The 15205-nt window shown below is 47.4% G+C and overlaps 2 protein-coding genes across 2 annotated transcripts in view; one reads left to right on the top strand and one right to left on the bottom strand.

The window, feature by feature from the left end:
• Window positions 1–7525, top strand: part of LOC311225308 (regulator of nonsense transcripts 1-like) — a 112710-nt gene extending 105185 nt beyond the window's left edge. The window contains exons 23-24 of the mRNA XM_084310533.1: window positions 3936–4058; window positions 4650–7525. Coding sequence (XP_084166659.1) covers window positions 3936–4055 — 120 coding nt within the window. The 3' untranslated portion in view covers window positions 4056–4058; window positions 4650–7525. The remainder of the gene's footprint in view (window positions 1–3935; window positions 4059–4649) is intronic.
• Window positions 6668–15205, bottom strand: part of ddx49 (DEAD (Asp-Glu-Ala-Asp) box polypeptide 49) — a 42115-nt gene continuing 33577 nt past the window's right edge. The window contains 4 exon segments of the mRNA XM_084310534.1: window positions 6668–7840; window positions 8109–8180; window positions 9040–9128; window positions 11643–11717. Of these exon segments, the coding sequence (XP_084166660.1) occupies window positions 7664–7840; window positions 8109–8180; window positions 9040–9128; window positions 11643–11717 (413 nt within the window). The 3' untranslated portion in view covers window positions 6668–7663.

Raw genomic sequence — 15205 nt, 5'->3', positions numbered from 1 at the left:
TCACAACGCTATCATTGAAGTGGGTGCTGGCATCCAATGGGGTTTCCAATGTTAAATGGCTGGCACTCAAACTGTTAACAGTGTTACAGAACTTGATCGGGCTTTTACAGCTAAATGTACCTTTTCTGAAAACCCAAGTAGTAGCCAAGCATACTGTTCCATAGCATACCCCTTCAGTTGATCATGACAAATCCTCTCTTACCTTGACGATTAAAAAGCCTCCATAATTTAGTAAATAGTATTCCCATGGCATGGTGCTGGGCTGTAGCTTGGACTGGGGTCCTTATAACAATAACTTGACAACACATGGTAGCTGAAGCTATTTGGGACACGGAGCTCTGTCCCAAACACACACACTGTTGTCACCGGAAGGGCACGCAGATGGTATCTACTGCGCATGGGCGTTTTCGCAACAACTGCTCCGTGCTGACTACACGCTGTTGTCGAAGCGTTTTTTTTGCGTATCTCCAAACGCAAACACAATTTTGCGTTTCAGCCGTATCCACAAAAAAACGCCAAAAAACGCATTTCTGTGTAGATAGGACATCAAACGTCGTCAAAAACGTATAAAAAAACGCCAGGAATACACTAGTCTAACCATAGCCTAAGACTTGTGGTCTAGAATTACGGCTTAGTTCAACAGTTTAGAAAAGCTGAGGACACAGTCTCCTGTTGTGGCTGTTGTGAGGAATGTGATGGCATTCCCTTTGTGCACACATCGAAGAACCTCACTTTAGCACAGTAGATAAGTACATAGTAGATGCTGTTTAAGTAATTTACAATAGATTGAATTATAGATAGATAGATACTTTTATGGATAGTCTTATATTAGCAAAAAACCTGCTCGATCCTGACACAGACTACAATATATTTGTTATCCATGCTAGGCATCTAAACAATCAATCCATGCCAAAGCTAGATATGTAAAAGGTGAAAGACTCACACTCACAGCCGTGTTGATTTGGCTAAATGCAAAATTTTCGTTTGAAACAACTTTTAGTCAGCGGAGTGTCATGGTTTCTCCATAGAGCTCTATTATACTTTTAGTCAGGGGAGTGTCATGGTTTCTCCATAGAGCTCCATTATACTGTTAGTCAGGGGAGTGTCATGGTTTCTCCATAGAGCCCCATTATACTTTTAGTCAGGGGAGTGTCATGGTTTCTCCATAGAACCCCATTATACTTTTAGTCAGGGGAGTGTCATGGTTTCTCCATAGAGCCCCATTATACTTTTAGTCAGGGGAGTGTCATGGTTTCTCCATAGAGCCCCATTATACTTTTAGTCAGGGGAGTGTCATGGTTTATCCATAGAGCTCCATTATACTGTTAGTCAGGGGAGTGTCATGGTTTCTCCATAGAGCTACATTATACTGTTAGTCAGGGGAGTGTCATGGTTTATCCATAGAGCTCCATTATACTGTTAGTCAGGGGAGTGTCATGGTTTCTCCATAGAGCTACATTATACTGTTAGTCAGGGGAGTGCCATGGTTTCTCCATAGAGCTCCATTATACTGTTAGTCAGGGGAGTGTCATGGTTTCTCCATAGAGCTACATTATACTGTTAGTCAGGGGAGTGTCATGGTTTCTCCATAGAGCCCCATTATACTGTTAGTCAGGGGAGTGTCATGGTTTCTCCATAGAGCCCCATTATACTGTTAGTCAGGGGAGTGTCATGGTTTCTCCATAGAGCTACATTATACTGTTAGTCAGGGGAGTGTCATGGTTTCTCCATAGAGCTCCATTATACTGTTAGTCAGGGGAGTGTCATGGTTTCTCCATAGAGCTCCATTATACTGTTAGTCAGGGGAGTGTCATGGTTTCTCCATAGAGCTCCATTATACTGTTAGTCAGGGGAGTGTCATGGTTTCTCCATAGAGCCCCATTATACTGTTAGTCAGGGGAGTGTCATGGTTTCTCCATAGAGCCCCATTATACTGTTAGTCAGGGGAGTGTCATGGTTTCTCCATAGAGCCCCATTATACTGTTAGTCAGGGGAGTGTCATGGTTTCTCCATAGAGCCCCATTATACTGTTAGTCAGGGGAGTGTCATGGTTTCTCCATAGAGCTCTATTATACTTTTAGTCAGGGGAGTGTCATGGTTTCTCCATAGAGCTCCATTATACTGTTAGTCAGGGGAGTGTCATGGTTTCTCCATAGAGCCCCATTATACTTTTAGTCAGGGGAGTGTCATGGTTTCTCCATAGAGCCCCATTATACTTTTAGTCAGGGGAGTGTCATGGTTTCTCCATAGAGCCCCATTATACTTTTAGTCAGGGGAGTGTCATGGTTTCTCCATAGAGCCCCATTATACTTTTAGTCAGGGGAGTGTCATGGTTTCTCCATAGAGCCCCATTATACTTTTAGTCAGGGGAGTGTCATGGTTTATCCATAGAGCTCCATTATACTGTTAGTCAGGGGAGTGTCATGGTTTCTCCATAGAGCTACATTATACTGTTAGTCAGGGGAGTGCCATGGTTTCTCCATAGAGCTCCATTATACTGTTAGTCAGGGGAGTGTCATGGTTTCTCCATAGAGCTACATTATACTGTTAGTCAGGGGAGTGTCATGGTTTCTCCATAGAGCTCCATTATACTGTTAGTCAGGGGAGTGTCATGGTTTCTCCATAGAGCCCCATTATACTGTTAGTCAGGGGAGTGTCATGGTTTCTCCATAGAGCCCCATTATACTGTTAGTCAGGGGAGTGTCATGGTTTCTCCATAGAGCTACATTATACTGTTAGTCAGGGGAGTGTCATGGTTTCTCCATAGAGCTCCATTATACTGTTAGTCAGGGGAGTGTCATGGTTTCTCCATAGAGCTCCATTATACTGTTAGTCAGGGGAGTGTCATGGTTTCTCCATAGAGCTCCATTATACTGTTAGTCAGGGGAGTGTCATGGTTTCTCCATAGAGCCCCATTATACTGTTAGTCAGGGGAGTGTCATGGTTTCTCCATAGAGCCCCATTATACTGTTAGTCAGGGGAGTGTCATGGTTTCTCCATAGAGCCCCATTATACTGTTAGTCAGGGGAGTGTCATGGTTTCTCCATAGAGCCCCATTATACTGTTAGTCAGGGGAGTGTCATGGTTTCTCCATAGAGCTACATTATACTGTTAGTCAGGGGAGTGTCATGGTTTCTCCATAGAGCTACATTATACTGTTAGTCAGGGGAGTGTCATGGTTTCTCCATAGAGCCCCATTATACTGTTAGTCAAGGGAGTGTCGTGGTTTCTCCATAGAGCTACATTATACTGTTAGTCAGGGGAGTGTCATGGTTTCTCCATAGAGCTCCATTACACTGTTAGTCAGGGGAGTGTTATGGTTTCTCCATAGAGCCCCATTATACTGTTAGTCAGGGGAGTGTCATGGTTTCTCCATAGAGCTCCATTATACTGTTAGTCAGGGGAGTGTCATGGTTTCTCCATAGAGCTCCATTATACTGTTAGTCAGGGGAGTGTCATGGTTTCTCCATAGAGCCCTGTCGTACTTCTTTTTAGCGCAGCAGCTCACAGGTAGTGGGCAGCTTAGTCACATGACTCAGTTGGTATTGCTGATTGACTCGAACACTGTTTGTTTGTAAACAGCGAACAGGTCTATAGCAAGGAGGTGGGGTTCGCACCTCAAGGAAGGATTGGAGAGCAGCTGTTTATAGTATTTAATTATAGAGGAGTCGAAACCAGACGTGGGCTGAAACACCTGTACCCTTTTTATTTTTTTTACTCAACTAATAGCAAATTTTAAACACTTGTATCTTTGTTTCTACTGAGTAATAACACATTTTAAACATTTGTATCTCTGTTTCTACTGAGTAATAACACATTTTAAACACTTGTATCTCTGTTTCTACTGAGTACTAACATGAGTCACCAACGGTCCTTACTGGCAGAAGAAACCTCTATATCAGTGTTAATGGGCTTGTTGTCTTCCCGTCTTCCAGGATAGTTACCTGGGCGATGAGTTCAAGTCTCAGATTGACGTGGCTCTGTCCCAAGACTCCACCTACCAGGGCGAGCGCGCGTACCAGCATGGCGGAGTGACCGGACTGTCACAGTACTAGAGTGTAAGACGAGCATTTTGAAACGCAAGTCGTGTGGTTGTTCTTGTTTTTAAGTCGTGTGGTTGTTCTTGTTTTTAAGTCGTGTGGTTGTTCTTGTTTTTAAGTCGTGTGGTTGTTCTTGTTTTTAAGTCGTGTGGTTGTTCTTGTTTTTAAGTCGTGTGGTTGTTCTTGTTTTTAAGTCGTGTGGTTGTTCTTGTTTTTAAGTCGTGTGGTTGTTCTTGTTTTTAAGTCGTGTGGTTGTTCTTGTTTTTAAGTCGTGTGGTTGTTCTTGTTTTTAAGTCGTGTGGTTGTTCTTGTTTTTAAGTCGTGTGGTTGTTCTTGTTTTTAAGTCGTGTGGTTGTTCTTGTTTTTAAGTCGTGTGGTTGTTCTTGTTTTTAAGTCGTGTGGTTGTTCTTGTTTTTAAGTCGTGTGGTTGTTCTTGTTTTTAAGTCGTGTGGTTGTTCTTGTTTTTAAGTCGTGTGGTTGTTCTTGTTTTTAAGTCGTGTGGTTGTTCTTGTTTTTAAGTCATGTGGTTGTTCTTGTGGAACACAGGGGGAGCCCCGGGCCACAACCTTAACGTTGACCCCCCCTCCCTATTTTCTTGTTTCCTCCCAGGCTGTCGGAAGAAGGGAGCTAGGCTTGAGCTGAGCTTAGTTCGTCAGCATTTTAATCTGGGTAACGATAAAAGCAAAACATGGATACCTGTCTTCCTCTGCTACAAATGAAGCACCACCGTGTGAACGCAACGGGAGAGCGAAACCAAACCAATCACGAGCGAGAGAGAGAAGATGGGGAGAGAGAGTACGAACAGACGGGCAGGAAGAGGGCGAGAGAGGGCAAGAGAGCGAGAGCGATGGAGCGGATGTGAGGGACCACCGCCCGTACTTGGACGTGCCGAAGGAAAGCGGAGATAGCGGCGGCGTGCGGTCGAGCTGCCAGGGAGGGGTTGAAGGCGGGAGGCCTCAACAGTCTCTCGCGGCGAACAAAGCGAGGCTCCTACTCCCTACGAAAGAATCTCACAAGCCCCTCCTCACCCCCCCACACCCACCCCGCTCCTTCCACAACCCCCCCCCCGAAACCCTGTCCGCCGAGGACTTCTGTTTCTTTCGAACAAACAGAGGAACGGAGAGGATGAAGAGGACGCAGAGCTCAAGCTGATATCGTAGAAGTTATTCCTCAAGCTCGTCGGGGGGTGGGGGAGGCGTACAGGAAAAGCTTCCAACGGGCAACACAGGAAAAAGTCCTCACCTCAAAGACGTTTGGTCGTTCGACCCCGTTTGACGCCCCCCCGAGACTTATTTGGATTTGATCTCTGCGGGAAAAGAGCGGTGTGGCCGTGATGATCTACTGGACCCCCAAATCTCAGCGGCCTCTGGAAAAGGAGCGGCAGTCGACGCCTCTCGTCGTTCACCTCTTGAGTTTGGGGGGAATAAAAGGTTTCTGCGCTTAAGTCTGACATTAAAGAACTTTGAATTGAAACGCCTTTGATTGCCTTGGGAAGCATTGGCTTATTCAATAGGTCTTTAAGTGACAACAGGTGGTTGACTACATGGTGGAGTGGCACGGGGATTTCAGACCAAGGTGTATCAAAGCATGATCCTCGGGATCCCACAGGTTCATGATCGTGAGACCATTTATTTTCTTTCTTTTTCTTTATTATATATTTTTTTAAAGTACCTTTCTTACTGCAGAGCACAAAAACTAAACATCTAAGTATCAAACACCATTAACTCAATGTCTTTCTTTTTTTCCAGGGGGGGGGGGGGGGTTGGTGAGCTATGGGCCTGTTGTGCTTTTTACGGCAGAGGATTTTCACACATTTTTAAATGCTTTGTCTGCTTAGAATGGCAACTGCTTTAAAAGGAAGGATTTGCTTAGGGGGAATTTGTCCACATTATACACCCCCCCCCCCCCCCCCCATATCTAAAATGAAGGGAAGCAAAGAGGTAAGTTATAATAAGGAAGTGGATAGAACTTACACACTATTTAGTGTGATTCGCAGGAGGTGGGTGCATTCAATCCAGAGTAGTTAAGGAGTAGAAAAGGAAGGTGGCTGAGAGGGATACGCTGTAAGCCTCAAATATACCCTTTGATTAAAAAAATATATTAAAATAAAAAAATGATCTTAAAAAGAGGACCATATTTGGTCCCTGTACAGTCGGCTTTGACGGCTCCATTTATGAAGTGCATTTGTACACAATTTTTTTTTTGCTAAACGATCGCTATATATCACACGCATGACAGCGAAAACTCCGATTGGTACTATTCAGGTGACGGTGAGGGATTCAACCGTAACGTAACGAGTGAACCACCGTCCACAGGCGCAGCACAAGCTGAATGTATCCCAGGAGGTGAACCCAACATGCCAGCAACACATACCAACCTCAGACACCAGAGGGCTCAGAGAAATACATTGAATATCAACTATTTTGTAATTTTCTTTTTTTTAATAATGCCTGACAATACTGAACTTGGTGAAAAATAGTCCTGTATGATTTCTCAAAGGATGGACTGCTGTAAAGCCACCTTCCTTTCTCAAATCCAGGCTGGCAGTTGCTTTCCTTTTTGTCTACATTTTATTTGTGATTGTTTTTTAAGTTTTTGCCTTCTCTAATCTTTGTATGTCATAGAAGTTGTCGTCTCCCCCCCCCCCCCCCCCCCCCCCCCCTTCTAATTGTGTGACCTGGTGATTTAATAATGAACGCTTGAGTTGCTCCTACTTTGCTTCGTTGGAACAGTTTGCTTATTTGTGTGCCATGTCATTATCTTTGGGTGGGTATTATTATAATCTGCATTGTGTACTTTTACCATGTAAACTTGGGTTGGACCACAAGCGTCAGGAAGGCGGAGTTCTTCCAGGTTTTAAATCGATCCTCGGTGACGACCTCTGTGGATTTTCTTTTTTCTTACCAAGGAAACATCTCGTTTTGTCTTTTTTTTTAATGATGTATTCTGAACCCTTTAGATTCCTCACCTGCTCTGTTATCTGTGGGTTAGTTTTAGTTTCATGTAGATAAGAGACCCATCTGGTTTTAACTTCAGTAAACGCAACATGTGACAATCATGACATGTCCAGTAGAACTGTTCATGGTTGGAATGACATGATGCTTAGAGATTGTTTTGATCGACTTGTCTTTTGTTAAATCATGTTATTTCACCCGTGCAATTCGTTTTACATATCAGCCTGTTCTACCCAAAGTATAATGTTGATGCAGTAAAAAAATTACTTTGGTGTTTTATTTTTAAACATCCCATTGAGCCGAGACAACATCTGCAACCATGTGCAGTTATTCGAAGCTGATGACACGTTGTGAGTTAGTTCTTATTATACATAACTATTTGCATCCATGTCCTTGATTCTTAGTCGAGTGGCATAACATCGATGGAATAGACATCTTAATGTGATGTGAAAAAACACACTTGGAATGATGAGGCTACTTGCAGTGTGATTCTGTTGTCAAATTGAATCCATCAATAAAAGGTTGATTATGTCGAGTTGAGCAAATTATTTCATGGAAGGAAAATTCTGCACGTTGTGATTTATTTGTAAGTGTACATTACAAATTCAAAATATTCCCAGAATACTGCACAATTCATATATACATGTAATAAAACAAATATATATACATTTATTTTGCCACATTCTCAGACTTTTTCTTTTGCATGTGTTTTTTCTTCATGGGTTTCTTTTTCATCTTCATACGCTGTTCATTCTGAATGCTCTCTTGGATCCTCTCCTTGAACTTCCTCTTTGCGCTCTTGATCTTGTCCAGCTCCGCCCTCCTCCTGGCCTCCATGTCCGGATCCTGGGACGGCAAGAGACACATGCGCCATTAACCCTTTCACTGCCACAATACACAGGTTAACCCTTTCACTGCCACACTACAGAAGGTTAACCCTTTACTATCACTACCGACGGTGATATTAAAGGGTTAACCTTCTGTAGTGTGGCAGTGCAAGGGCTTAGAGACCTTTGCCCGATCTGGTCACTGGCTGAGGGGACGACTCGTCGAGGGGACGACGACATTACCTTCCCGTCCAAGATCATCCGTTTTCTCTTGTAGACCTCCTTACCTTCCCGTCCAAGATCATCTGTTTTCTCTTGTAGACCTCCTTTTTCTCGTCAAAGTCCGTCGACTCCAGTTTCTACATCCAACAGAGGAAATATTAATGTCCATAATCCATCATGTAGGCTACAATTCAAAGCCATTCCAACTGTTTGGTAAAGGAACAATGTGCCAGACAACTAGAACATAAGGATGTTAGTGGTGTAGTCTACTTTTTGCTGGGGTACACTTATTATTGGGGAGCGTGGGGTACACTTATTATTGGGGAGCGTGGCCTAAACCCTGCAGGGTGGCACTATTTCTGACAAATGATGATAATGAGCATTTAGTAGTGAAGACAATATTTAAAGTCCCCTGCAGTCAAGAACATAAAAAATATGCAGAGGGTACACTATAATTTTCAAAATGTCACAGCTAGACTCCACTACTGGTGTTACGGTCTAAACAGAATAAGGTCACAGCTAGACTCCACTACTGGTGTTACGGTCTAAACAGAATAAGGTCACAGCTAGACTCCACTACTGGTGTTACGGTCTAAACAGAATAAGGTCACAGCTAGACTCCACTACTGGTGTTACGGTCTAAACAGAATAAGGTCACAGCTAGACTCCACTACTGGTGTTACGGTCTAAACAGAATAAGGTCACAGCTAGACTCCACTACTGGTGTTACGGTCTAAACAGAATAAGGTCACAGCTAGACTCCACTACTGGTGTTACGGTCTAAACAGAATAAGGTCACAGCTAGACTCCACTACTGGTGTTACGGTCTAAACAGAATAAGGTCACAGCTAGACTCCACTACTGGTGTTACGGTCTAAACAGAATAAGGTCACAGCTAGACTCCACTACTGGTGTTACGGTCTAAACAGAATAAGGTCACAGCTAGACTCCACTACTGGTGTTACGGTCTAAACAGAATAAGGGAAGCGTTCGTACGATGTCACACTCTCGTCTGGTCACGTTGACTTGAGTCAGGATCTTGAGGACGTCCTTCTCCACCACGGGGTATTCCTTCAGCTTGGTCTCTGGGGGGAAACGGGAGCTTTGTAACCATGGGAGGTATGACAGCGAGGCATTCAAAAGGTTAATCAAGATGTACAGCCCACATGCCACCCGCTGACCTGAGGTGCTCCGCTGCCCCCTAGAGGGAGAGGGCGGCACTGCATGCAATCCTGTGCTCTTCGACGAGAGTGATGAGCGCATATATTTATGGTACACTACACACTAGAGCCAAGTGGGGAAATTGCACGTATATTTATGGCACACAAGCAAAGTGGAGAATTAGCGCATATATTTATGGTACACACTTGGGCGAAGTGGAGAAAATGTGTATTTATGGTACGCACTTGAGCAAAGTGGAGAAAATTTGTATATTTATGGTACACACTTGGGCGAAGTGGAGAAAATGTGTATTTATGGTACGCACTTGAGCAAAGTGGAGAAAATTTGTATATTTATGGTACACACTTGGGCGAAGTGGAGAAAATTGTATATTTATGGTACACACTTGAGCAAAGTGGAGAAAATGCGTGTATATTTATGGTACACACTTGGGCGAAGTGGAGAAAATGTATATTTATGGTACACACTTGGGCGAAGTGGAGAAAATGTGTATTTATGGTACACACTTGGGCGAAGTGGAGAAAATGTGTATTTATGGTACACACTTGGGCGAAGTGGAGAAAATGTCTATTTATGGTACACACTTGGGCGAAGTGGAGAAAATGTCTATTTATGGTACACACTTGGGCGAAGTGGAGAAAATGTCTATTTATGGTACACACTTGAGCAAAGTGGAGAAAATGCATGTATATTTATGGTACACACTAGGGCGAAGTGGAGAAAATGCGTGTATATTTATGGTACACACTTGGGCGAAGTGGAGAAAATACATTTGTACAGTGAGTCACTCCACCAGTCACGCAACAGCCGATATGCTGCTATGTTATGCGACATATGAGAGTATATCCACAAAATGACCCAAATCCTCAATTACAATCAACTGTCTTTATACACATTTAAAAAAAATGGATGTCACTAGATAGATACCACACACACATGTCACACGAAGGACCTGCCGTCTCAAGTCGTTTGGGGATATAATCAGTAACTATAGCGAGAACGACAAAACGCACATTTTGTTTTCATTTCTCCATGACAACAATAAGTAGGCTAACGTATAGGTCTAGATTATATCACTATTTTTGCACTAAACCTCAGGAGTCACTACCTGCCTCGAGCAGGAAGTCACTTCAGTTGTAGGATGTGGTCACTCCTTCATAAGCAAACTGTATGAAGAACTTGATGGGGTCATGCACTCAAATGAGTGATAACGGCATTTAGCTGCACTGTGTATGTGGCGTAAAGGCCTCTGCATGCTACAGAAACTTCAAAGCAACTGCAACACAACATCGACAAAGCAACAGTGTTTTAGACACTCTGCCTTTATGCTTCTGCAACATCGACGCGCAAAGTTAGTTTAACTAAAGTTAGTTTAGGTTCGTGTTAACGTTAGATAATGTACAAAATAAACGGATTTCCGGTGATTTTAGACGTCGCTCTTTTATTTTGAAAACCCCCGACCGGAAGTGTTATAGTGTCTGTTGCTAGCAGCTTAACTTTCTGTGCTTTTCGAGCTAACGTTACCGTAACATCATTAGTTTCCAATGGAGAGGACCTCGGCTCACATGCAGCTCAAACTACCTATTGGAATAAATTAATTGATTGATGTTTAACTTGTCCCTGTGTGTGTCCAGTCATTTCGACTAGCAAACGTTGTATTTAACGTTACCTCAGGACGGATACCATTGTATTTACTTGGTTAGCTATGTAGCTAATGTGGATAGCATTTTGAATAGACCCAATGCTAGCTGGCTGGCTACAGCTTTATTTACTAAATTATGGAGGCTTTTTAATCGTCATGGTAAGAGAGGATTTGTCATGATCAACTGAAGGCGTATGCTATGGAACAATATGTGCTTGGGTTTTCAGAAAAAGGCGAGCTATGTGACGCCAATTATTTAGCGTCAACGCTGGAAACAACAATGGAGGATGGTATTCTCTGCGGGACTAATATTATTCTATGACAGCCCCGCCCCCATTCGCTAACCAACCAATCACTGCTACGCAATATCAACGCAACGGTTGTTTAGGTTAGATTTGAGGGACATGTACGCAACGTCCAAGCAACACAGTCTACAAGACCCTCTAAAACAGCCGCGCTGAAATCGCGCCGATGTTGTGTTGCAGTTGCTCTGAAGTTTCTGTAGCATGCAGAGGCCTTAAGTGTGTGTGTGTAAATGGTGCATTTATATATCTTTTATCCAAAGCACTTTACAATTTGTTCCTCACATTCACCCACCGATGGGAGAGGCGACCGTGCGAGGAGCCGACCTGCTCATCGGGAGCCGTTACAGGGTTAAGTGTCTTGCTCAAGGACACTTCGACACGCTGCCCGGGAATCGAAATTATGTGTGTGTGTTGCTAAAGAAGGATAATGCAAAAAGGTAAGTATGTATGTAAGTCACGTGAAGACGTACGGATCTGTCCCTCGATGGCGTGGACCAGGTGGATGTCGTACTGAGTCACCAGCGTGATGGACACTCCGTTCCTCCCTGCAGAGGACGTCACAGAGGGGTCAGGGGTCAGGGTGAGGACCGGGGCTCCACACACACAGAGGGGTCACAGAGGGGTCAGGGGTGAGGACCGGGGCTCCACACACACAGAGGGGTCACAGAGGGGTCAGGGGTGAGGACCGGGGCTCCACAGACACAGAGGGGTCAGGGGTCAGGGTGAGGACCGGGGCTCCACAGACACAGAGGACGTCACAGAGGGGTCAGGGGTGAGGACCGGGGCTCCACACACACAGAGGGGTCAGGGGTCAGGGTGAGGACCGGGGCTCCACAGACACAGAGGACGTCACAGAGGGGTCAGGGGTCAGGGGTGAGGACCGGGGCTCCACAGACACAGAGGGGTCAGGGGTCAGGGGTGAGGACCGGGGCTCCACAGACACAGAGGACGTCACAGAGGGGTCAGGGGTCAGGGGTGAGGACCGGGGCTCCACACACATTGCAAAATGAAATTCAAGGACTTTCAAGTACTTCCCCAAGCACTATTTTTCATTTAAAAAAAGGACATTTAAAAGGATACAATTCACTTTTAAATGCCGTGTTTTTAATTGGAAAGAAATCGGATGATCCAATATTTATGGCTTAAAACCAATTTCCGACAATTAGTTACTACTTTATTAAGTAGTGATTTACACATTACTCAAATAAAAGCGGTTCCACCAACGGGGAGTCGGGGACAGAGTTACAACGTAAGTAACAACAACAACTAAATACTCATTACATTAGGTAGGTGTAATGTCCAATCACAGAATAGTTTTCTTCTGCCACAGCATCATTAAGCTAATGCGCATGATAACCATGACGATGGAACTCTCATCTTTGATCATCGATTAGCCCCTTGTCCTACAGTTATGACTTCACCTCCAATCTAGTTATGGTTATGGCCGGAGTAATCGCGGTGCAACCAGTTTTAGCAGCCGATTTAATAAAAAAATAAAGCGAGTAGTTACTAAGCCTCTAGTGTGGACCTGCCAGCCTGACTCAGGAGAGAGAGAGAGAGCGAGCGGGCGGCCGGGTGCAGAGCCTCTAGTGTGGACCTGCCAGCCTGACTCAGGAGAGAGAGAGAGAGCGGGCGGCCGGGTGCAGAGCCTCTAGTGTGGACCTGCCAGCCTGACTCAGGAGAGAGCGGGCGGCCGGGTGCAGAGCCTCTAGTGTGGACCTGCCAGCCTGACTCAGGAGAGAGAGAGAGAGAGCGGCCGGGTGCAGAGCCTCTAGTGTGGACCTGCCAGCCTGACTCAGGAGAGAGAGAGAGAGCGGGCGGCCGGGTGCAGAGCCTCTAGTGTGGACCTGCCAGCCTGACTCAGGAGAGAGCGGGCGGCCGGGTGCAGAGCCTCTAGTGTGGACCTGCCAGCCTGACTCAGGAGAGAGAGAGAGCGGGCGGCCGGGTGCAGAGCCTCTAGTGTGGACCTGCCAGCCTGACTCAGGAGAGAGAGAGAGAGAGAGAGAGAGAGCGGCCGGGTGCAGAGCCTCTAGTGTGGACCTGCCAGCCTGACTCAGGAGAGAGAGAGAGAGAGCGGCCGGGTGCAGAGCCTCTAGTGTGGACCTGCCAGCCTGACTCAGGAGAGAGAGAGAGAGAGAGCGGCCGGGTGCAGAGCCTCTAGTGTGGACCTGCCAGCCTGACTCAGGAGAGAGAGAGAGAGCGGGCGGCCGGGTGCAGAGCCTCTAGTGTGGACCTGCCAGCCTGACTCAGGAGAGAGAGAGAGCGGGCGGCCGGGTGCAGAGCCTCTAGTGTGGACCTGCCAGCCTGACTCAGGAGAGAGAGAGAGAGAGCGGCCGGGTGCAGAGCCTCTAGTGTGGACCTGCCAGCCTGACTCAGGAGAGAGAGAGCGGCCGGGTGCAGAGCCTCTAGTGTGGACCTGCCAGCCTGACTCAGGAGAGAGAGAGAGAGAGCGGCCGGGTGCAGAGCCTCTAGTGTGGACCTGCCAGCCTGACTCAGGAGAGAGAGAGCGGCCGGGTGCAGAGCCTCTAGTGTGGACCTGCCAGCCTGACTCAGGAGAGAGAGAGAGAGCGGGCGGCCGGGTGCAGAGCCTCTAGTGTGGACCTGCCAGCCTGACTCAGGAGAGAGAGAGAGAGAGCGGCCGGGTGCAGAGCCTCTAGTGTGGACCTGCCAGCCTGACTCAGGAGAGAGAGAGCGGGCGGCCGGGTGCAGAGCCTCTAGTGTGGACCTGCCAGCCTGACTCAGGAGAGAGAGAGAGAGAGAGCGGCCGGGTGCAGAGCCTCTAGTGTGGACCTGCCAGCCTGACTCAGGAGAGAGAGAGAGAGCGGGCGGCCGGGTGCAGAGCCTCTAGTGTGGACCTGCCAGCCTGACTCAGGAGAGAGAGAGAGAGAGAGCGGGCGGCCGGGTGCAGAGCCTCTAGTGTGGACCTGCCAGCCTGACTCAGGAGAGAGAGAGAGAGAGAGAGCGGCCGGGTGCAGAGCCTCTAGTGTGGACCTGCCAGCCTGACTCAGGAGAGAGAGAGAGAGAGAGCGGGCGGCCGGGTGCAGAGCCTCTAGTGTGGACCTGCCAGCCTGACTCAGGAGAGAGAGAGCGGCCGGGTGCAGAGCCTCTAGTGTGGACCTGCCAGCCTGACTCAGGAGAGAGAGAGAGAGAGCGGCCGGGTGCAGAGCCTCTAGTGTGGACCTGCCAGCCTGACTCAGGAGAGAGAGAGAGAGAGCGGCCGGGTGCAGAGCCTCTAGTGTGGACCTGCCAGCCTGACTCAGGAGAGAGAGAGAGAGAGCGGCCGGGTGCAGAGCCTCTAGTGTGGACCTGCCAGCCTGACTCAGGAGAGAGAGAGAGAGCGGGCGGCCGGGTGCAGAGCCTCTAGTGTGGACCTGCCAGCCTGACTCAGGAGAGAGAGAGAGAGAGCGGCCGGGTGCAGAGCCTCTAGTGTGGACCTGCCAGCCTGACTCAGGAGAGAGAGAGCGGGCGGCCGGGTGCAGAGCCTCTAGTGTGGACCTGCCAGCCTGACTCAGGAGAGAGAGAGAGAGAGAGCGGCCGGGTGCAGAGCCTCTAGTGTGGACCTGCCAGCCTGACTCAGGAGAGAGAGAGCGGCCGGGTGCAGAGCCTCTAGTGTGGACCTGCCAGCCTGACTCAGGAGAGAGAGAGAGAGAGCGGCCGGGTGCAGAGCCTCTAGTGTGGACCTGCCAGCCTGACTCAGGAGAGAGAGAGAGAGAGCGGCCGGGTGCAGAGCCTCTAGTGTGGACCTGCCAGCCTGACTCAGGAGAGAGAGAGAGAGAGCGGCCGGGTGCAGAGCCTCTAGTGTGGACCTGCCAGCCTGACTCAGGAGAGAGAGAGAGAGAGCGGCCGGGTGCAGAGCCTCTAGTGTGGACCTGCCAGCCTGACTCAGGAGAGAGAGAGAGAGAGCGGCCGGGTGCAGAGCCTCTAGTGTGGACCTGCCAGCCTGACTCAGGAGAGAGCGGGCGGCCGGGTGCAGAGCCTCTAGTGTGAAGGAAGAGACTCAGGGCTTTCGAATTTCGAAAAACGACCCTACCCA

Source organism: Notolepis coatsorum (assembly GCF_963971535.1).
Source record: "Notolepis coatsorum genome assembly, chromosome: 3".
Taxonomy (NCBI): domain Eukaryota; kingdom Metazoa; phylum Chordata; class Actinopteri; order Aulopiformes; family Paralepididae; genus Notolepis; species Notolepis coatsorum.
The sequence above is the reverse complement of the archived record's forward strand: the minus strand, read 5'-3'. Positions and strand labels throughout refer to the sequence as shown.